Source organism: Mytilus trossulus, chromosome 3 (assembly GCF_036588685.1).
Source record: "Mytilus trossulus isolate FHL-02 chromosome 3, PNRI_Mtr1.1.1.hap1, whole genome shotgun sequence".
NCBI lineage: Eukaryota > Metazoa > Mollusca > Bivalvia > Mytilida > Mytilidae > Mytilus > Mytilus trossulus.
In genome coordinates this window covers 40660514-40684686 of record NC_086375.1, presented here as the reverse complement: position 1 = coordinate 40684686, position 24173 = coordinate 40660514, and the positions used below count along the sequence as shown (strand labels likewise).

Here is a 24173-nt window from a genome sequence, read left to right as displayed (position 1 = left end):
TTCCTGATGAAGGAAAACCCGGAATAGCGCTTTGTGTGCATGAAATTTACAACGTGCTGTTTACATTTTTTTTCCCCAGATGTATGTCCCTTGCGTGGTGTACTGCAACGTTGTCAGTTTATTGCAAAAGTCGTGCAAATTCGCAAAACAAAATTGTCTCCTGATAATGTGCTCGTAATGATAAAATATGTCAATGAGCAATGGGCTTTTTTAATTCAAGAATTGGATGCTGTTTTGTTTTAATATGAGGGTGTAAAAACATTTACCATTTTGTGTGAATAAAGTTCATGATCAACGCTTTTACAGCCTACACAATAAAAAGAAAAAAATATAATCTTCTTAATATTTCATTTTATGCTACAACCATTAAATTGATTTAAAAAAAAAACTTTTTGGACATTTGTATCGAAATTATACTAAATCTTCCTTTTTTATATGGCATGCATACAGTGGCTGAATTATTCTAAGTCTATTTTGACATTTCCAGTTTTCTTAAAATAAAAGTTTATATGATTGACAGGGACATGATAAAACAAATGATATTTTGTGATACATTGATTTGATCAAGTCGATTTAATTTTGACTCGATAAAATTAGCAGTTTTAACTATAAAAGCATGAACAGATGTTTTTAAATTTTTATGTGTGGAACCGTATCATTGCAGGTTCTCCAAAACATATGTTAATATTTGGTATTGTTAAAGACATGTTAATTAAGGAAAATTTCTACTATTTGTACACATTGGCTTAAAAAATGTGTAAATAAAATCCTCAGTTTTGAAAGTAAAATCAAATTAAAATGAATTGTAGGCATTTTCACAAGTACAGACAAAACATCAGCCTTTTGTAATTTTTAAGCAAAAGTACCAATGGTTTAAATAATATATATTATCATCAATTATATACATTAAAACTCGTAAATAAAACTCGTATATTAACACTTTAAACACCATCGTTCATTTTTTATTGAATGTATTGTAACACAAATAGATATATTCAAACTTCTAGACTAAGCGCAATATAATTTTTGAAAACAATATGGGATTAACTGCAAGAAACACGATTATATTTTGAAGCTTGTCTATGTCAACATATCCGGCAATAATCAAATTAGATTCAGTTTTCGGTTGTATTACGGACATGTTTTTACAAGATTGCAATATTCACAACGATCCTCTTTTAAACTAAAGCAAAGACCACTCGAGCATGTATGGACGTAAGGTGCATTCCCTACACAAGAAATAAATCTATGACAGGTTGTTGGATGATGATATTTGTTGGTTATGGTGCTGTTAAAATTCTGGTTACAAAAGTCACCTGAAATGATAGTTTAACAATATCACGGGTCTCATTCGGTTTAACGATAGAAATGATCGTGAAAAAATATCTAACGGCGATATTGCGAGACGATCGTGAAAGCTCTGGTACCGGATCGTGAAAGAATTTAATGTAAATTCTACGTCAGAAACTGGGAAAAAATAGCTTAATTTTCAAAACGCGGAACAAATCCGAACAAAAAATTTATGTCTGTCAAAAAACTTCCTCAACATCACTGTGCAATAAGATAAAGAAAATATGCAAAACTTACCAAAAAAACAAAAAAGGCGCAATGCATGTTTATGGATTTTTTTTTTAGAAAAAAAACGCTATTTGTACCTGTAATGGTCATATTTCAATATATCATGATATATATTTGAAATTTAATCTTTGGTGTATCGATAGTACAGTAAAATAAAAGTATGTTTTTCCTTTAAAGCGTTAATTTGTTTACGAAAACCTTGAATTTTGTTGAATTTTCATCAAACTTGACCGTAAAAGATCAGGCAACGCATTATTTTGATCGTGAAAGATAATGCGTGACCAGACTTAATACTAGTAATCAGTTATCAATATTTCTTTTACTATGTTGTATACCTGTAACTATTTTGATTAGAATGAACATTACAGCTATTATATAATTCAACACTTTACTTCGAAAGTTTAAAAAAAACAAAAAAAACCTAAAAACGTGTCTAAATCAGTGTGACAAAAACCAAAATATTAACCATCAACAAAAAAACTTACAGCAAAAACAGCATCTTTCATGAACAATTTGAGATTGAACGATAACAAACATTTTGTGCAACAGTACTTTCTTAAGTTCTATTTGTATTAATATACAACGTAGCAGATGTGAATTGATTTCCAATGACATAACTATATACTACAGACTAAAGAATACCAGAGCGCAAATGCTGAAGTGTTTCGTCTGCTTTACTTATGATAGTATATTTGTTGAACGTCTGTAATATTAAAGGTTTTACTAGAATTGTCAAATACGCTTAAGATTGTAAATGGTTTATAAAAAGAGGTCAAGGTCAGATGAACAATACCATACAGATCTTCTACAAACACCCCGTACACCAATTATAGGTGTTCCGATCCTCACAGTACCTTAGAAACTGACAAATTTAAAATGAGGTTTGGTCAACTAATTTAGACATAGGTCGAAAGTATAGGAACCCTAAACGATAGCCATACATAGACATCTTACTATCATTCAATATATCAAATGCAGTTGACGTTATATATGAAACTTGCAGACAGACATGTACACCATACACCAAATACCGTGGCGCTATTTCATATACGTATAAAAGGCAAAACAACATAAAACGAACATTGCCAAATGATGCATGAGAATGAGGTCAATTTTATTTGAAACCTTGCAGATGTCAAAAATGTACACCTTACAATCATAACAACAGAGTTATCCTTAAGCTCAACGAATACGGACTTGACCATAAAACTAAATCTTGATCCATGAAATGAGGCAAAGTTGAGGTCAAGTGAATCCCGTCTGACGGACATGTAGATTATAGGATCTAATATACAAAATGTAATTATTCTAATACTAGTGATAAGTGAGTACTTCACATGACAATAAAACCTTCATCCTACAATCAGACAACTATTACACAAATAACATGTTCACAAATGCACACATACTAATTTGTTTGTATTATTTGTACTTGTACACATAAATTATCCTGCTACCCCGCTGATATCTTGAGCAAGCGATAACATGGATGGTCTTTATGAGTATAAGTAAACTTTTGGCTCCTCTTCGAGGTCTACGTTTGAACAAAAATTTCAAGTGCAAATATCAATTATCATATAATTGAAGAATAATTTGAACGTCTTCGTAGCATCACATCTTTCACGATCCTTTTCAAGATCTTAAAAAAAGCGGTACGTGATCTTTCACGATCAGAAAAATCAATTTTGTGTAAATATTTTCTTTTTATACCAAGTTTCAGATTATGTTTATACAAAATAATTATAAGAACCATTTGATTCATTCAAAAAGAATGCTCTTATTTGGATAAAAGTATTTTATTTTATTCGTATTTGTGAAAAAATCATGTTAGTTTACATTTTTTATGTAATTGAAATGTCGAGAAGTAATCTGCCTTTTGTTGTTTTGTGAAAACTATATACTTTTAAAACTGGATTTTATCACATTCTGATCAAAATATTGAACCATTTTGACAGACAGTTTTGTTTTGTTGTAAATGTGTCTGTGTGATTAATTAAATTAGATTATTTAATGACCTTTCATATGTCTTCTCGATTAAAAATATCTTTCACGATCCGGTACCAGAGCTTTCACGGTCGTCTCGCAATACTTGACCACCGTTAGATATTCTTTCACGATAATTTTTTCGTTAAAACCGAATGACACCCGTGAATATAATAAGAACATGAGGAAAATATATATTAATTGTAAGTAGACAAAGTTCTACAACTTGAAAGAATAACTGTACAATATACATATGTACATTTATTAATGATAAAAAAAACCGAAAGTATAATCAAACTCACATATTTCAATGATTGTTTAACTTTACAGAATGAAGATAATTGAATCCTAAATATTATTTATATATATATGTATTTCTTTTATTTAATGCATGTGTGCTTATTCAATTGAAGCTGCTTTATTTGGTTAACTATAATATGTGTTTTATTTGTTTGTACATTTTCTATTTAGTATAATTAGTTTTGATGGCAGAAAAGATTAACATGTTCTTGTTAAACGATTTTCTGTCGCTTAATTAGACATTGTATTATTTTCATTATCTATTTTAAATTCTAAAACCGACATATTACAAACCGATACACAGACAAAGGTGTTCTCTCGTGTATATTGAGAGAATATAACTCTGTAGTTTCCGTTCTATTTTTAATGAGCTTTTCAATGAGACGGGATGTTATGGAAATATGTTCTTCAGTAATTGAGGCAGAATATTTATTTTCATTTTGTCTTAGGCATGGTGTGTTTCGTTAGACAGGGCAAAGATGTTGATAAAAAAAAAACCCATCGACCACCATGCCCCCCGAAAAAAAAGCAACGTTAGTTTTGCTTTTATTCATTCAAACGTTTCGGAAAGGCCTTATTGGTTTAAACGAAACGGCCGTCTTTGCTTGTTTATTTAATTTGATGCAATATACAAATTGTCATCTATGAACTTCTACTTACTGGAAACCAGGTAAAGAGTTACACTGTTAGAGTAGATCGGTAAAACATCCGGATGAAAGCCGTTTGTTACTCTACATCTAATGGTTGCATTGTACATATCCACAGTAAATCCAATCCAAAACTTGAGAACTCTTTTTATTCCGCAGTTTTCTGTTGTATCTACTCTGGTTGTATAGCTAGGAATGATTGTTTGGTAATTATTATTCCCTGCCAACTGTATTTGAACTTGTATGTCACCCGTTAGATTGCCAATAAAACCAGAGCAAATATGTAGATTTGAAGCTCTTGTGGAAGTGAGACCAACAACCTGATCAGAATGTATTGTCATATTGACTTCGTTCTGCTGTAAAAGGAATGAAAATAATTTCAAGAACATTACAATATTACTTTGAGTTTTTAAAATAGTCTTATTCCATTACTGTTACATATAGGTTATACCACTGTACCAAGTGTGATGCGACATTTATCTACTGGAGATAGTTAGATTTTCACATTTAAAACGCGAGTTTGGCTTTGAGACAAAAGCATTCTTTTCGAATGATCTCATCATTTTGACGTCATCAGGCAGGATCGCCTTTTTCATGACTTCTAAATAAGAATTTCAGAAAAAAAGCTAGACAATTTGACGTCAAATCGAATTTTAACTAATAACAAACTGAGATCAAATGAACCACATATTGAATAAATGAAAATAATCAACAGATCAGGAAAAGGATAACAGTGTAATAATTAAAGTTTTTTTTTTTAATTAATGTATGAACAGGTTTCAAATAATCTCATCATAGATACAAGTAGTATGTATCTTAATATTGTTTATAAATAACATTGGAGTTCAACATTGTTCAACCTAAGCTATAAATTGCTGTTTTGATATATACACCAGTAAAGTCGTCTGTTCTATAATTTTACCGTTTTTGACATTTTTACTTAGTGTAGATTCGAATTGCGGATGATGTAGTATATATAGCTGCGGACGCCGACCTTGTATGCGCACCCGGGTTTTCTCCTTTTTGAATTCATGCCGTTCCTTCAGTGTTTTACATGATTTTTTAAATCGTCTTCTGAGATTTGATAACTGTTGCCTTAGTAAACACGTTCTTATACTCATTTTCAAGTAAGAATTGACAATGATTTTGATATTGTGAGTGTAATAAAATCAAGTCAAGGGAAATCGTCCATACTCCTTAACATAGTGAATTAAAATTGCTTATTGTGAGCTTGTTTCTGCATGTGAACAACTGTAGCATGTATGGAAACTGCTGTCTGTCTTTCTTTTTAAAATTACAGAATGAGATGCTTATTGATTATCTTTGATAAAAGAATTAAATATGTGTTAAGGAATTGAAAGATGTTTTTTGTAAATGTAGTATACTTTATATAGAATTTACATATTAATTGTTTCGAAACTGGTCAATTTGCTTCAGTATATCAAACCTATGTTTCGTTAACATCTGCTTAGATGCTTTTGTTTGGTTTGATTTAAAACTATTTGCTATTGATACAAGTTTAAAAAGTGTTTTCTTTTGATATATGGTCATCTTTCTTTCAAATAAGTTCTATATCTTTTAAATGTTATCATATTACCTTCTGAACAACAGTCGTATTTGTGCAGAAGCTACCTTTGAAGGGAAATAAAATTTTCTATAATAATACATTAATATTTTTTGTCATGATATGGTGAAGATCACAAATTAAACATCGTTTATTCAAATACATTCATGTCCTATTATGTGACATACAGCAGTTACTTGATATTTTTGCGTCTTACTGGTTCTGAAGGGCATAACATAAAATCTATGAATTGGAGTAAATTCACTATTTCTTTCCATTTCCATTATAACCAATCAAAATTAGAAAATGCATGATATCAACAAGATTTTTTTATTAACAAGCTAAAGATTAAAATATCAATTTACAAAACACAAAACTAGTTTTCAGTAACTGCTGAATCTTTTGTTGGTATTTTGTGTCTTTTGTTGTTTTTCGTGTTTTAAGAGCCGATTAAATTTTTCAAGCCATTTTATACTGATTTTTATAAACTTTGTACATATGTTGTGCTGTTTAATAACTTTCATAGGTTTAGCACTTGCTAACACGTTTAACAGCATAAAATTGTTAGGGCCGGTTTCAAGTCAGGGGACTATATTTTATTGGTTAATATATGCCCTATTTGTTAAATGTAATCTGGCTTAAAATAAATCAGGTCGTTCGCGTTTTCATTTAAATTTAATTTTGTGTGGCCTTTTTATCGGTATCTTATGTGGCAAATTTTTTGTCAATTGTTCAAGGACAAACAATGACCTATAGTCTATCTCATCAACATCATGTCGTCTCTGCATATGGGATAAGTATCTTATTGATTATTATATGACTTCTACTATTTTATATAGCTAATACAATGAAAAGTATTTTTGATACTGCAGTTAATGCGACATTCTACATTTTTTTTCTCTTCAGTGATGCTCAAAACGAAATAAATATAAAGTATAGTAAAAAAGAAAAAGTTGAAATTGACATTGTACACATTGAATTTGTATATTTGTTTTTACATCTATCTTTAATTGAAATTTGAAAACCTTCCACATTTTTAGTCTGAATCTTTAAAAATATTGCTATGTCTATTATCTTTTAACTTCTGGATATTTGAATGTAATTTGTTCTTCATTGTTGTTTTTTTTATGCATTTCGGAAATAATTGATGTAACATTGAAAAGAACTTCCAACATATATCTGCGCTATCAAATGATAATTAAAACTCAGTTGAAATTGTCTAACATAATGCATAGTGTTTTATTCATCACATTTTTTTTTTCTTTTTGCGAACACTTTCTTACTTGTTGCTGGACATGTAACATCTTTGCAGGGAGTGCATGTTTCTACTGTGTATATTCCAAAACAAAAGTTGTACTGACAGGCACGACCATAGGGTTCTTTGTTCTGGCATTCAATATAATACTGACAGTTTGTAGGATGTACACGGTTGCTTTGGGATACAGTGTTATCTTTACACGAATCACCTGAAATGATTTTACTGCTGTAAATATACATACACAGCTTTTTGATATGAGTTGATCAAATAGTGAATTCTTCACTTACATTGCGTGATGAATTATTTGACGTAATCTATTCAAAGAACGACAATTCAAACTGTTTAAGAGTCGGGCATTTAATTACACCTGCAAAAACGTATTCGGTATTGTTCTGTTTCTTTTATTTATATGCATTCACAGTAGTTTGTATCGCTTTATAATATGATTAAACAAATAGCATACCAAATACTGATGGCGTTAATCTGATGATATTTTATTTTGGCGTGTTTGCATTGTGAAAAATATGGATAATTCTTGAACCAATGCATGCATATATCATAAACCTAATCATCTTTTCAACACGCTAATTGTACCTATGACGACGTTGTCAATTTCTATGAAATCTCATTCACAACGCCATGTGCCCCCTTAGTTTCTAGCGATTTTTTTCCCATATCACTAGAGTCCGCTGATAAAAGATATTATCACTCAGTAAGATGAAAGAAAAATTTCGTAAAATTGCGATAATGAAATATAAACATTTTTTTTTGAATATCTCTACTAATCTGGTTTACCCCTTCAAACTTGCTTATTGTTATCTGCGGAGTTTTACGTGAAAATTCACTAGTAAATGCATACGGCAAATATGTCGGCGAATTATTGGCCTACAGCTACCAATCACAAAAAAGTACACTTCTTCTAAATTTTGACAAATTAAAGAGTTGTTTTCAGAAAATAATAAAATAATTAATTTACGAGTTCTATAATTAAAACTAGCCATTTAGTTATAAAAAAACAATATGCATTATTTTTTTAATTTTTAATTTTAATATGTTTTTATGCAGCTTTTCATGTCATTAGTTTAATTTTTAGTTTTAACATATTTATAAAAAGTGGATTTGGAAACAAGTTATTTAAACTTATATTAATCCCATTCCACTTTGTGGATTCCAATGCAGCATTAATTGTAGGGACATAAGCCTTCACTTTTTCGAAATCAACAAGGGTGTCGTTTACGTGCAAGAGATATGGTTTTCACTTACACGGGTCAGCCATTTATCGTCCCCCTCCGACGGACTATCAATCTTTCTTAAGACCTTACTCGCAAATAGTTTTAAGGGAAAGCCGAAAATTCACCTAGACTAGAATTCACACTAATTGCTAATACATATATTCCATCCAATGCATTGTAAATTGTTTATTTTCAATTTTTCACAATTTGTTTATACGTTTTAGTATGCTATAAAACAAAAGTTGGGAATTTGAGTCAAAACGGTGAAAAGATTTTGAACTCTTTAACACTAAGTTTATTTACATAAAACGCAATATTATTTTGATAAACGGTAAAATAAAAATAGTTATTAGTAAGAATAAGGATAAAGATTTATTAGGTTCAACTGAAGTCCATATTTACATAAACAAGTGATATTTACCTGGTATTAGACGAACTGTTTCATTTTTTGAATAAAAGGCTGGAGAATCTGGGAAGTGTTTATTAATTACCGAACATCTGATGATAGCCTTCTCCATATCAGATGTAAATACTATTCTAAATACTATTTTTCTATGAATTTCGCATGACGTCCTGTTGTCCACTGTGCTCTCAATGATAACATCTAGTTTTCTGAACTCTTGCTCTCCTGACTTCAAAATCTCAATGCTTATGTCTCCTGCAGGGTAACCAACGTAGGCTTCGCAAGTGTGCGGCAACAAATTTCTGCTAACTTCCGGGTCAGCTATTTGATCAGGATTGAGTTGAAAAACTATTCTATCAGTAGGTGAACCTTTATGATGTAAACGAAAGAAATCATGTATTGGATTTAAGTACTCTTCATAATTAGAAAAAAAAAAAAAAAAAAAAAAAACACAAAAAAAACCCAGAAAACACAAATTGACTTATTTACAACCTTCTTTAAAAAGACCAACAACTAGAAATAGTCTCATCATAGATATACTAGGGTCACAATTGTGTAAACCAGGCGCGAGTTTCGTCTACAAAACCTCGAATAAAAAGAATAAAAAAGACAAAAAAGTATGAAATTTTGGAGCTTCGAAGACTCAAAATTTCTACTCTTCGGGTAGAATATTTTTAGAATTCCAAATACTTTAACATTTTTTTAATCTTTATGATCATATCAAGGATATTTCATGTCAAATAAGGCTACAGTAGTTTACTGATGTTCAAAACTCATAAATCGATCAACACATTAGTGCTGAAAACTGAGCATTGGATAATCCCGAGATGAAACCTCTACCAGCAGTGTAATCGACACATTAGGTTTAGGTAAACTCATAATAGATACTAGGGAAATAATTGTGAACCATAGACGCTTGTTTCGTCTACAAAAGACTCTTCAGTGACAATCGAATCAAAGGAGTCAAAACGTCCAAATGAACTCCGGATTTGAAAAGCATTAACAAACGAAAATTCCAAAAGGTTTTGACGAATTAGGTATTCTGATTGTGTAAAACATCTTTAGTATTTGTAAAATCAAAGTTTGGTAAAAAGTTTAAAAACGTTGAATGAATTATCACTTCCATGAAAAAATCCCTAGGAATTTGACTCAAGTATCCGTTTTAGTAAAAGTCTGGTGACACCTGTCATAAAGGCTAATGACGAATAAACACCGAAGTTAAACTTGCAGTCTTTCAGGATATCTTATTTTATTTTATCACTCACACATTTTTTTGAGAAGTGTTTTTGAGGTTATGTATTACTTTATAATTTGTTGTGAATAATCCGGCTGACGCAATGTCATTTTTTTATTCTTTATAACATGAAATAGATGAACACTATCTCTGAATACTAGGGGGTGAAAAGGGAAGGGAATTATATCCAATATTATCTGTGAAACGGTTGTAGTATTCGTAGGGTTAGTTTTAGGTCATCAGACAGACCATCGAGAGATGTCCGAAGAACTACCCAGAAAGCATCCTCTTCCGGTTGAAACTACTAATGGCTACAGACGCTAATATTCACTAGAAGAGCAATCGGCCGTTCCTGACTCCAGGAACGACCATCCAAGGTATTTATCGGTCTCGAGATATACTCGGGGTCACAACATTGGCGCTGCGAGCACTTATTTGCGTGGAGCATTGCAAGTAATTGCTTATATTGTGATTTGAAGCGACGTTCGCTTCAACAGTGTTTCCCGCGGAAAAGGATTCGGGGGAAACCTTTACCGATCGTTTTTTGTTGTGTAATACTCTGGTAGAGAATATTACATAACATTACAGGGGTTTTGCAGCGCGGTAGAACCCCTGTTTATTGTGTGGCATTGAGTATTCGTTGTTTTTTCGTATTTTCAAGACGACTTGGATCACGTGACCTGGGAGGAACGGGGAACCAGTCGTGTTGTTAATTGTTCTGTTTACCTCTGATAACTGCAGACCGGAAGGACGGGTTACCAGTAGTGTTATTGTTCTGTTCTGTTTGCTTCCGCTAATAACCGCAGACCAGAAGGACGGGTTACCCTATAAAGCGGAAGTTTTGTTATTTAATAAAAATAAAATAAAATAAAAACATCTGTATTATTAAAAGAGTTGGTTGTTGTTGTTTATTGATAAATAAATAAACTTGGTACAAAAACAGTGTTGATTGTTTACAGTTACAATGTCCATCATAAACATAAACACTTGTAGCTTTCAAGAGTTACTTCAGCTCCCAGGTATAGGAATAAAAACTGGGGAGCAAATTATGGACATAAGGGAGGGTAAGGGTTTTGTGACTGAGTCAGATCTAGCCACAATATCCCATCTTCGAGTGACAATGGCCCTCCTGTCTAGGCTAGACTTCAATCAAAATGGGGGTGGCCAAAATAATGGACCACCACCTGAAGCCCAAGGCAGGCACAATGAAATGTTAAGCAGGGTTAACACATTAATAGGTGGGGGACACGTTGCCTCACAAGGCACCCCAGCACGGGTACATGCCCAATCAGAATTTAAGCAAGAGGCATGGCATCAGGGGCAAAGTCCTGGACCCTGGAATGGTCCTAGTCAGATGGACTCTGCCTTTCTTGAGTGTAGCCCATATTCCGGGGATGCGGGAGCTAGACCTAAGACCCCAGGAAATTGGGATGGGGGATACAGGGAACAAATTACAAAAAATGAGTGGAGTCAACCCATGATGGGTGACCCAAACCAAAGTAACCCCCAACATCAAGGGAGTAGTATCAATGCCAAACAGCACTGGCCAGGGGAAGCCAGTGCATGGGACAAAACCGTTCCAACTAAAAGGGGCGCACCTTCATACCCCATGGGTCACACAAGCAACTATGCAGGTCAAGGGTCAGCACCCTGTACCCAACCAGCTCACACTGGTGGGGGACAGTATGAAACACCCCGCAGTAGGTATGGCAAGTGGCAAGACAATAGGGGCGAGGACTCCAGGCAAGGACCTGCCCCGACGTATGAAGAAAGACCAAACAACAGGGGTGAGGACCCAAGGCGGACCCCTGCCCGTGCCTATGGGGATAGACAATCCCAAACTCAGTACAACCAAGGGTATACACCGGTGCCCCCACAAGGGGTCACCACTGGGGGGAGCTACGAGCAACATGCTTACCCAATGCCACACAATGAGGATAGGCCCAGGGAAAACATAAGGGGACCTGACAGCAGAGGTGGGGCACGAGCAACTTCAGGTGCAGTCTCTAAAGTTAGCAATGCCCCAAAAAATATCAAGTATGACGGGAAGGGCAACTGGCAGGCCTTTTTCACAAAATTTGCTAGATACGCAGAGGTTTGTGAATGGGGTCCCCAGGAATGTAAAGACCAACTTTGCTGGTGCCTTGAGGGGAAGGCCAGCGAATATTATGCCCTCATAACGGAAAGGGACAGCGAGGTAAGTTATAGGGAGCTTGTGGAAAAGCTTCACAAGCGCTTTGGTTTCAAGTTACTCCCTGAGACTGCCCAGGTCCAGTTTAACAATGCCCGGCAAGCCCATGAGGAGTCTCTTGAGGACTGGGCTGATCGGGTGTTGTCCTTGGCCACCAGGGCATTTAGAAACCTCCCTGATGACTATATGTATGAGCAAGCCGTAATGCGGCTGTGCCAGGGTATTGAAAACAAACAGTTGGGAGTGCAAGTCTCTAACCTTCAGCCCCAAAGTATTGAGGAGGCCGTAGATAAAATACGGATGTTCCAACACAACACACAGGCAATATATGGCAAGCCAAACAGGCGTGAGGTTAGGCAAGTAACTGATGGGCAGTATGAAGCCCACCATGAGGCCTTCCACGAGTATCAGGGGCCCCATGTAAGGGATACAATTGCCCTCGAGGGGGCCCCAGCCAGTACATGGAAAGTGGAGTTAGAAAAGTCTAATAAGAAGTTTGAAAACAAACTTAGTCAAGTCAACGAAAAATTAGACGACATGATGGACCAATTCAAGCAACTCCTTACAAGCCCCATTGCAGGAAGTTGTTCACCTGGCAGACAGTCAGGGACAGAAAGTTGCCACCACTGTGGGGAGAGGGGCCATTCCAAAATGGAATGCCCAAACTTAAGAGGTAAGTCCGTCTCAGGGAGTCCCTCCACTGATAGAGGGCCTCCATTGGAGGGAGTGTGCTACCACGGTTTAAAGCCTGGACATGTTAGGAAGGACTGTCTTCATTTACAGGGGAGGGATAAAACTGTTTCCTTTATAAATCAGTCAAGCAGAACTGCAACAGTACCATTAAACTTAAACGGGACTACTCAGGAGGCCAGAGTGAGTCCCTGCAAATGAAGTTAGGCCTCTCGGTAGTTGAGTCTGTACCCCAAGGCAGAGTAGTGGAGGTAGCTATAGGGAGCCCAGGGGTATGTGCAAGGGACAGAGAGGGAAACAGAGAACCCCGTGTGTCGGTACAGGTTAAAGCAGAGATTGAGTCAGAGCAGTGCTCCGATTCTGACAAAGAGGCAACTCCTGCAGGCGGCTTGGACTGCTACTTATTAAGATGTCTCACGAACATATTGAGGCATTGTGCACCAGAGTTTAACCACAGCTTTCTTCCAGGTGGGTATTTGTTGGTTGAGGAAATCCTTAAAAGGGACCCAGGCTTTGCGAAGTACTCCTTACTTGATATTCATCAACTGATTAAGGTTGATGTGGACAGTAGGTTCACTTTAATAAAGGACACAGACAGTGACTGTTGGAAAATAAGGGTCAACCAGGGGTATTCCTTGATGGTGGATATCCCAGCTACACCATCAGTAGAGAAATACGAGGTGCCCCAAGGCAATTTAGTTGCTCCAGCATTGCTCACATCGGACCAAGAGGGTTCAGTGGCCAATATAATTAGAAAACCCATAGGAGCTGCTATTTTGGCCATTGAGAATAATAGTGACATTCAAAAGGTTGCTGTCCCAACAGAGACAACGTTGGTAAGTGATGCGGAGGCCCAAGAAAGTTGGGACTCCACCTCCGACGGTGAGGCTCCTACCACTTTGGTAGAAGGGGCCAGTAATGAGAAGATAGTCACAGTTTTCCCTACTCCTGTTGTTGACGGAGGAATGACTGACAATACTGAAAACAGTCATACATCCCTCACTTTTGATGACCCTTCCTCAACAGGAGGAACTGACAGAAAAGTCGCAACAGAAAGCAACAGTTGGCTCAACAATGAAAAAGTTATAACTTTCAAATCATCTGTCAACCAGGAATCTGTATACATTAATCCAGAAAGCCCTGATTCGGGATTAGGGCTACTTTTTAAAACAGATAATGTTGGCACTAGGTATTTCAATCTGCAGCAGCCACCACCAGTAGACAGTGGGACATCAGCCTTTTGTGTGAGCACAGTTAGATCGGGTCCCAACAGAAGACAATGGGATCCTGGAATTCCCTACCCAAACAAAGGTATAAATTCATTGCAAGTGAGGAAAAATGAAACAAGACTCTTCACGACGGAGAATGGATCAGCACAACCTCCTGGGTCCAACTATGTAGTGGACACGCAGCTTCTAAATGGCCTGTTTCTAGTTGGTATAAAGATGGTGAAAAGTTGGCATACGGTCCAGACTAGAACAATTCACAGTTTTCTGGGTTCCCAATTTGTAGGGAACCCATTGTACTAAATTTTAGTTAATCAGTAGACCCATGGATACAAAGGGTCGTTTTGGGGGATAGGTTTTATACTTTTTAAAAATTGTTAGGGGGATAGGGTGTATACTTTAAAATCGATGCTTATTTTTTCAAAATTTGGTATTATTTCAGTATTTTATTGATTTTGGGCGAAAAACACAGGGCCCCCATCATTAGAGGGGGCCTTATTAATAAAACTGGGGGGAGTGTAGTATTCGTAGGGTTAGTTTTAGGTCATCAGACAGACCATCGAGAGATGTCCGAAGAACTACCCAGAAAGCATCCTCTTCCGGTTGAAACTACTAATGGCTACAGACGCTAATATTCACTAGAAGAGCAATCGGCCGTTCCTGACTCCAGGAACGACCATCCAAGGTATTTATCGGTCTCGAGATATACTCGGGGTCACAACACGGTTATTCCATAACAGTCAACCATTTCGTGATTGCGTCCGTAAAATTGACGAAGGGATGATTTCAACTTCATCATTTAAAACTCTTGGTTTAATGGCTTCCTTTAAGCAGCAACCCTTTACCAAGGAAATCATGATAGGATATACAAGCGCGGAAATATGGTATCAAATGGGAGATATATCAGACAGACTGTACAAGTGTTACAATTTAGTGGTCATATGTAACATAAACAACTCAAAACAGTTAACTAATCATAATATTGGCCTTAATATTTCCCAAAAAGATGTCTTCAAATGTACATTGAGAATATTTGGGTCAATATCTTCCTCATCAGCGACAATCATCTACCAAGAGAATCATTAACAGACGTGAGATAATATTTGATAACCTTACCTTCTAAAATAGAAAAAAAAAACAACAGAAAGGGAAAATGACAATATACCCAATACTTTACATTGAATTTGCTTTACAAACTATTTTCCAACGTCCTTCTGTAATTATGTATACAGTTTCGTTCACTATTTTTTATGCATTAAAGTACTTACAGAAGATTTCCGTAGTTGAACTTGGTGCTTCTGATGGGCTACTCTCTGAATGGAAAATAAAACACATCTGAGGATTAACAAAATATATTATCTTAATTCCTATACATTTCTAGGAATATGAATGGTTAAAAGCAACCGTGTGGAGGCCGTGTATATTCCATAATAGATTAGCGAGACTTTATCAGTTACATAGTGTGCTAGTGACCTAATACGGATTAAACTGTGTCAGTAAATTCTATATGGGGTGAGAGCTAAAGGAAAATGTGGTTATACATGCGAAATGTGAATATGATTTATATTTTGTACTTACATCAAAGTAAGGCAACGTCGCATGTTTTTAATAAATATAAGACAGCAACGAAAGAAAAAAAAAAGAGAAGCCGATCACATTTCTTTTGCATGTCAACAGTTTTGGCTCTACATGAAAAATGTACCTTTTGTAGTTGATAAAACCTGATCGGTTGATGTCGTAAGCGTAGAAGCTGGATTGGTAGGGGTATCCGTTTGCGCTTCTGTACTAAATATTGGTGTTCTAAATGTACTTGATACAATCGTTGACGTTATACTATGCTGGGTGTTGTTTAATGTATCAGTTTTCTCATCTGAAATATAACATACTAGATAGCACACACTATTACGTTTATTTTGGTTAAAAGTTATGTTTCATGACATTCCTTCGTTTCAATGTAGTATTCATTTTTAGTGCCCTTCCTAAAGTAACTACGTGTTCAAAATTTAGATAAATGAAAATTAAATCATAAAAATGAAGACCAACACGATTCATAATTTATACGTTCCATGTTCCAAAACTGGCGAAGATTTTTAAACTAAGCTATATAAGTTGTTCTTATTTTGTGCTTTTCCATCACTTTCCCTAGATAAGGGAGAGATTAGTTACCCGTATAAATGTTTAAGGCAGCCACATTCTTTAAATTAAGTTAATGTCATTTGTTGCAATGTATCGTTTTTTCAATTGAAATGTTTTACATTTGTCAAATATTGAAAGGAATTGCAGTAAATGTATCTATTACAAATGTATGATAGCAATAGACATTAAAAATTGATAAAGTGTAATTACTGATTGAACACTCTTCAAAATAGATACAATGTATCTTGTATAATTCACTGGTCCAATTTAAATACGAAACGGGTTGAGGTCTAAACAAAAGTAGTGCAACCCAGTATTAGGTAATGTGGCCTTCGACCCCCTAACCTGTTACTTCGTTTATGTTTGTGTTTCATCTTAATTTGTTATTTTATCAAAATTTGTGTTAATGGAAAATGTGTGATAATCTAGATATATGGATCTTCTGCATATCGTTGAAAGCCGTTCATTGACAACCTTTGACTTTAAGGTTTCCGTATTGGCGACATGCTGTAATATTTACTTATATACCAAATCACCTATCATTTATATTTTAAGAAATATTTGTTAGAACTGGAGTGTACACAAAGCTTTTTTTTATTCGCCAGTATGTCATTAAAATGTCCTCTCCTTTTCTGTAGAATTAATTACTTCTGACGTCCCTTTTTAACGTTCAAAGACGAATGATAAAGAGGAAACTAAAGGTGAGTCTCGAATAAGAATAGTACAGAAGCATGTCATTGGTTTATATACCAAAATAATGTATGCGTTTATTTATTTGTCTGAATATTCGGATATTTCATTTCAATCAACCTTAAAAATATAGTTTGTCATTCAGTAAACTGTAACCGAATAGTTACATTAGATATTCAAATGCTTTAAAATATCCAATTTGTGACCTATACGAAATAATAAAACAATATACTAATATTACACATAGATTTGTTTAAACTGAAAATTATCCATGCCTAGTTTTAACCAGTTGAAACATGGTACACGCACACGTACGTTTTCATATTTGAATTTATTACCTTGCTTTTAAATTTTTAAGTTTAAACGTTCTAAATGAAGATGGATCTAGAAGGGAAATTTAAGACGCATGATCTGTTTTGTTTTTTTCTTCAATTATAAACAATATTTAAATATTTAAGTACATTATCGTCAATTATTTGTCTTTATACGTACACGCATATATATTATTCAGGAATTTTATACAAACTCATTAAAAATTCACCAGTAACAATTGAAAAACCCTACAAAAATTCTACTGATTTAAAGTTTGTTGGAATAGCATATCAATAAAAAAAGTTTTTTGTTCATTAAAAATTAACTGAACCTGAATTAAATTTTCTTAATATTAGCAAAATGTATACTGTAGGTAAAAATGTTATCAGTTCACGTTTCAGCTTTGGATACGAGCTAACAATTTAAATTAAACAAACTTTCATTGGTATTTCTAAGCCATAAGAAATAAACTGCACAGCCAAGGCCAATCAGGAGTATTATTATTATTGCAGCAAGAATAATCATTCTACAGGGAGAACAAGGAGAATTTGCAGATGGTTTATTTGCTTCTTTGTCTTGCGGCACGCAGTAGTCATCTGCTGGTCCAAGTACCTACAATTAAATATCTAAAATGGCAAACAGCATTCAAGAATGGAAAGAGACAATATATAGCTTGAAAAAGAAAAAAAAATCCAAAATGAGAGCCAAAAAGTTATATTGTCATTAAATTTCAAAAAGGCCTTAATTTGGTTTTTATATGGATCTATTTTAAATGCCGTTATACTAATTTAAACAAATATTAAAAAAAAAATATATAGGATTCCAAATTCCAAAACGTTGTGTCAAATATGGCTAAAGTAATCTATTCCTGGGATAAGAAAATCCTTAGTTTTTTCGAAAATTTATAAAAAAGACCATATAATTGATATTCATGTCAACTCCGAAGTGCTGATTACTGGGCTGGTAATACCCTCGAGGACGAAACGTCCACACATCAGTGGCTTCGACCCAGTGGTGTTAATACATGTAGCTATCAAAGGTACCAGAATTATAATTTAGTACGCCAGATGCGCGTTTCGTCTAAATTAAAGCTTAAGGGGACATTTGGTTCGCCAGCCCAGTAGTCAACACTTCGGTGTTGACATGAGTATCAATACTGTGGTCATTTTGTTTTAAATTTCCTGTTTACAAAACTTTAGAAATGTTCGAAAAACTAAGTATTTTCTTATCCCTGGCATAGATTACCTTAGATGTATTTGGCACAATTTTTTGGAACTTTGGGTCCTCAATGCTCTTCAACTTTGTAGATATAGGAAGATGTGGTGTGAGTGCCAATGAGACAACTCTCCATCCAAGTAACAATTTAAAAAGTAAACCAGTATAGGTTAAAGTACGGCCTTCAACACAGAGCCTTGGCTCACACCGAACAACAAGCTTTAAAGGGCCCCAAACTTTGTACTTGTTTTGGCTTTATAAATATTTTGATAAGAGCGTCACTGATGAGTCTTATGTAGACGAAACGCGTGTCTGGCGTACTAAATTATAATCCTGGTACCTTTGATAACTATTGGACACAATCTAAGTTCCAAAATAGTCTGTAACCAATGGTTGTCAATGATGATATTGAAACCATAGAAAAAAACAAAACGGATAACGAGTGACAGCTGCAGTAAAGTATGCTAAAAAAACCTAATAACTATTGAAAATCTTACCAAAATATTTCAACAAAAATAATGCATACTTGAGGAGTTACTAACTTATCTTTTTTATGTCATACGCCAGGGACAGGCACTAGACAATTAGAAATCCGACTATATGATTCGTAAATGCCAAAAAATAAAGCTTAATAGAAAAAATGTCATCTACAGATAACTTGTGGTAATGCAGCATAGCCTGAAATAACTCAAGCTGCGAGAAGAAGAAGATATTCTAAATTAAAGACAGTCAGCTGTATTGCGGTAGTATCATTTTCGCTAAAAAGCAAATAAAACAAAATGCTTTATCGGACCCAGTCATTTTTAAAAGGGAGTCCAACAACGGTTAAATAAAGGGGGGTTTCAAACCAATTAAAATGCGGAGGGTTTTCACCGTAGATAAAGGTAGGGTAGTTCCATCCATACATCCCCATTCAAATACATTAAGAACAGATTTTATCTTACAAAGGGATCTTTTAGAGGACAGTGGTGGATCCAGCTATTTTGTAAGAGGTCCAACCATGGATAAAGGGGGTTCCAACCATATGTCCCTAATCAAAAGCGTTGATTAGCAAAAAGTGGAGTTCTGCACCCGGACCTCCCCCAGGATCAGATACTTATAGAGAACAAAGGGGAAAAATCCATCTTAGTCATTTAAAAAAATCAGAACAAACAATATTTAACTCATTCGATTATTATCCTTAGAACAACAACACATGAATAACCATAAATACATAATTTGATCAATAAGACAACCGCATGACTTCTAGCAACGTGTAAAACATGTTTGGTGCTAGTTCTTTCGAGTCTTACCATATAACCAGTTTTCAGTTCAGTTTTTACATCATTCTAATGATACGTTCGGTAATTCTGATATCGTAAGCTTCCTCTTTAAGTGAAAATCATTCTTAAACTTGTTTAGTTTACACAACGGAAACATAAAAACGAAAATGAAGTAGATATTACAGTTTAGTTTTTAAGATTTGGGGTACATGTATACACACATTAATAATTGCAAAACACTTACATATTCTTTTTGGTCAAAACAATTGACGTCTGACTGCCCAGACGTTCTAAGTTTTGTTGAATCTGCTATTTCATTGTATATTCGATCATCATCAGTGACGGGAGGTTTGTTTGATACTTTATCAACTTGCGATTCTTCTCTGATAGATCCCTGTACACTGAGATAATCATGGTTGGAAGATATACCCTTTTCATAACGATTACAAGGGTGTAAATATCCATTAGAATGCCTCTGTTTACCACAAATATCAGGAGGCGGAGAAAACCCGTCACTGTATGATCTGTTAAGGTATGCGCTAAAATTTCTGTCATCGAAACTCATCTTTTCGTCTTGGAGCTCCATATAAATTCTATAACTGATTAACTGTTATGCGAGATTTGAAATATTTTTTTAACATATCTATTTCAATTTAAAGTCTTTTGTTTGATTAAATAAACAAGATGCTACCGGTTTGATATGAAATAGAATAATAGTAAAGACTGTTAAAAGATTTGCATAAGTATAGTTCATGGTATATGCATTATTTGAATGCATATATATAGAGACACCATCATAGTGGGTTTTATTTTCTGTAATACCTATTGAAATTCGAGTAATAATTAATGTTTAAATCTACAACATGTATATTTTGTTTATTGTGTTGTATTGAAAGGAAGATTCTCAACTAACCTATCTTTCAAAAAACTTAAAAAAAAAAAAAAATGCAGAAAAATGCAATACAAATGATTGTTTCAATTCTGTAAAACGTTATATCATAATTATAAGTTTCTTAGTCGCTGTCATTGGGTTTTCAGGATCTGTGCCGCGGCATGAGCAATGACATAAAATATCATCATTTTAATGTAAGTCGCGGAACAAAGTTTTTCAACTCCTTTACACTGTAAGCTTAATCTAAATTATGATGATAAGATAAATCAATCATAAGCCGATGTTTTTTTAATACCTGTGAGTTGAAATACCCAAAACTGACTAACTCTATAACTTTTAAAACGGAGATGAAAAAATATGCCTTTCGTTCAACCTTTATCAACCTCAAAGTTTGTGACTTCTTCAGGATTGTTCTGACCTTTAAGAAATTTTACATGCAGAAGTGGGCAATTCAACATCTGAAACTAACTTATTAAATGTATGACAAATGCTATAACATAAAAAAATTACAAAAGATATATCAGAATGATTTATAAGCAGTTTTAGTTGGTAAATGTTTATTGGTGACACAAATATCTCAACTAAACAGAGAAAGGTGAGAAGTTTATTTTGAACCAAAATAATAAAAAAGATAAAAGGTCTTGAATCGTCAGTATAAATTCTTTAAAAAAGAATAAATGCTGATTGAAGTGTATTTGTTGTTACATATTTAAAGTATAATTTCAACTGATAAATAAACCCTGATTTTCTGATTGAAACATACTTCCAACGGATTTAGTATAAAGACGTCATTATTTTTTTTGACAAACATAAAAATACCATGATGGTGTATGGCTCGAAAAAAATGTGTCGACCAAATGTGAGGACCAATACGAAAACGAGTATTATGTAAACAACATTTCAATTGAATTTTATTGCAGTATTCCTTTTTAATAGAGATTCTACAGGTACAATTTAGAACCAAAACCAAATCCGTGTATATGTGAAAGAGCTTTTAAAATGTCTTTAGAATAGTTTATCAAAATTAAACAATAGACACAATTGCTGTACATATTAGATTAATAACAAGTCTGTTAAATTCCCGAACTACAGGCTGCTGACTTTGGACAGGCACATATGAAATGTGGCGGGTTTAAATAGTTATCAAAAGTACCAGGATTATAATTTTATACGCCAGACGCGCGTTTCGTCTACATAAGACTCATCAGTGACGCTCAGATCAAAATAGTTAAAAAGCCAAACAAATACAAAGTTGAAGAGCATTGAGGACCCAAAATTCAAAAAAGTTTTGCCAAATACGGCTAAGGTAATCTACTCCTGGGGTAAGAAAATCCTCCGTTTTTTTTTGAAAAATTCAAAGTTTTATAAACAGAAAATTTATAATATGACCATATAATTGATATTCATGTCAACACCGAAGTGCTGACTACTGGGCTGGTGATACCCTCGGGGACGAAACGTCCACCAGCAGTGGCATCGACCCAGTGGTGTAAATAGTTATCAAAAGTACCAGGATTATAATTTTATACGCCAGACGCGCGTTTCGTTTACATAAGACTCATCAGTGACGCTCAGATCAAAATAGTTAAAAAGCCAAACAAATACAAAGTTGAAGAGCATTGAGGACCCAAAATTCCAAAAAAGTTTTGCCAAATACGGCTAAGGTAATCTACTCCTGGGGTAAGAAAATCCTTAGTTTTTCGAAAAATTCAAAGTTTTATAAAACAGAAAATTTATAATATGACCATATAATTGATATTCATGTCAACACCGAAGTGCTGACTACTGGGCTGGTGATACCCTCGGGGACGAAACGTCCACCAGCAGTGGCATCGACCCAGTGGTGTAAATAGTTATCAAAAGTACCAGGATTATAATTTTATACGCCAGACGCGCGTTTCGTCTACATAAGACTCATCAGTGACGCTCAGATCAAAATAGTTAAAAAGCCAAACAAATACAAAGTTGAAGAGCATTGAGGACCCAAAATTCCAAAAAAAGTTTTGCCAAATACGGCTAAGGTAATCTACTCCTGGGGTAAGAAAATCCTCCGTTTTTTTTTGAAAAATTCAAAGTTTTATAAACAGAAAATTTATAATATGACCATATAATTGATATTCATGTCAACACCGAAGTGCTGACTACTGGGATGGTGATACCCTCGGGGACGAAACGTCCACCAGCAGTGGCATCGACCCAGTGGTGTAAATAGTTATCAAAAGTACCAGGATTATAATTTTATACGCCAGACGCGCGTTTCGTTTACATAAGACTCATCAGTGACGCTCAGATCAAAATAGTTAAAAAGCCAAACAAATACAAAGTTGAAGAGCATTGAGGACCCAAAATTCCAAAAAAGTTTTGCCAAATACGGCTAAGGTAATCTACTCCTGGGGTAAGAAAATCCTTAGTTTTTCGAAAAATTCAAAGTTTTATAAAACAGAAAATTTATAATATGACCATATAATTGATATTCATGTCAACACCGAAGTGCTGACTACTGGGCTGGTGATACCCTCGGGGACGAAACGTCCACCAGCAGTGGCATCGACCCAGTGGTGTAAATAGTTATCAAAAGTACCAGGATTATAATTTTATACGCCAGACGCGCGTTTCGTCTACATAAGACTCATCAGTGACGCTCAGATCAAAATAGTTAAAAAGCCAAACAAATACAAAGTTGAAGAGCATTGAGGACCCAAAATTCCAAAAAAGTTTTGCCAAATACGGCTAAGGTAATCTACTCCTGGGGTAAGAAAATCCTTCGTTTTTCGAAAAATTCAAAGTTTTATAAACAGAAAATTTATAATATGACCATATAATTGATATTCATGTCAACACCGAAGTGCTGACTACTGGGCTGGTGATACCCTCGGGGACGAAACGTCCACCAGCAGTGGCATCGACCCAGTGGTGTAAATAGTTATCAAAAGTACCAGGATTATAATTTTATACGCCAGACGCGCGTTTCGTCTACATAAGACTCATCAGTGACGCTCAGATCAAAATAGTTAAAAAGCCAAACAAATACAAAGTTGAAGAGCATTGAGGACTCAAAATTCCAAAAAAGTTTTGCCAAATACGGCTAAGGTAATCTACTCCTGGGGTAAGAAAATCCTTAGTTTTTCGAAAAATTCAAAGTTTTATAAACAGAAAATTTATAATATGACCATATAATTGATATTCATGTCAACACCGAAGTGCTGACTACTGGGCTGGTGATACCCTCGGGTTACGAAACGTCCACCAGCAGTGGCATCGACCCAGTGGTGTAAATAGTTATCAAAAGTACCAGGATTATAATTTTATACGCCAGACGCGCGTTTGGTCTACATAAGACTCATCAGTGACGCTCAGATC

At 34.6% G+C, this 24173-nt stretch overlaps 1 protein-coding gene across 1 annotated transcript; it reads right to left on the bottom strand.

Annotated features, from left to right (window-relative positions):
* Nucleotides 1-432: 432 nt before the first annotated feature.
* On the bottom strand, nt 433-20626 carry LOC134711470 (uncharacterized). Its single transcript, XM_063572073.1, has 9 exons — nt 20166-20626; nt 17882-18056; nt 16009-16176; nt 15575-15619; nt 8984-9334; nt 7356-7538; nt 6106-6140; nt 4522-4864; nt 433-1316 (listed from the first exon to the last, which is right to left on the bottom strand). Exons 1-9 carry the CDS (start codon nt 20505-20507, stop codon nt 1132-1134), a joined length of 1827 nt encoding a protein of 608 aa, XP_063428143.1. The 5' UTR covers nt 20508-20626; the 3' UTR covers nt 433-1131.
* Nucleotides 20627-24173: the final 3547 nt, after the last annotated feature.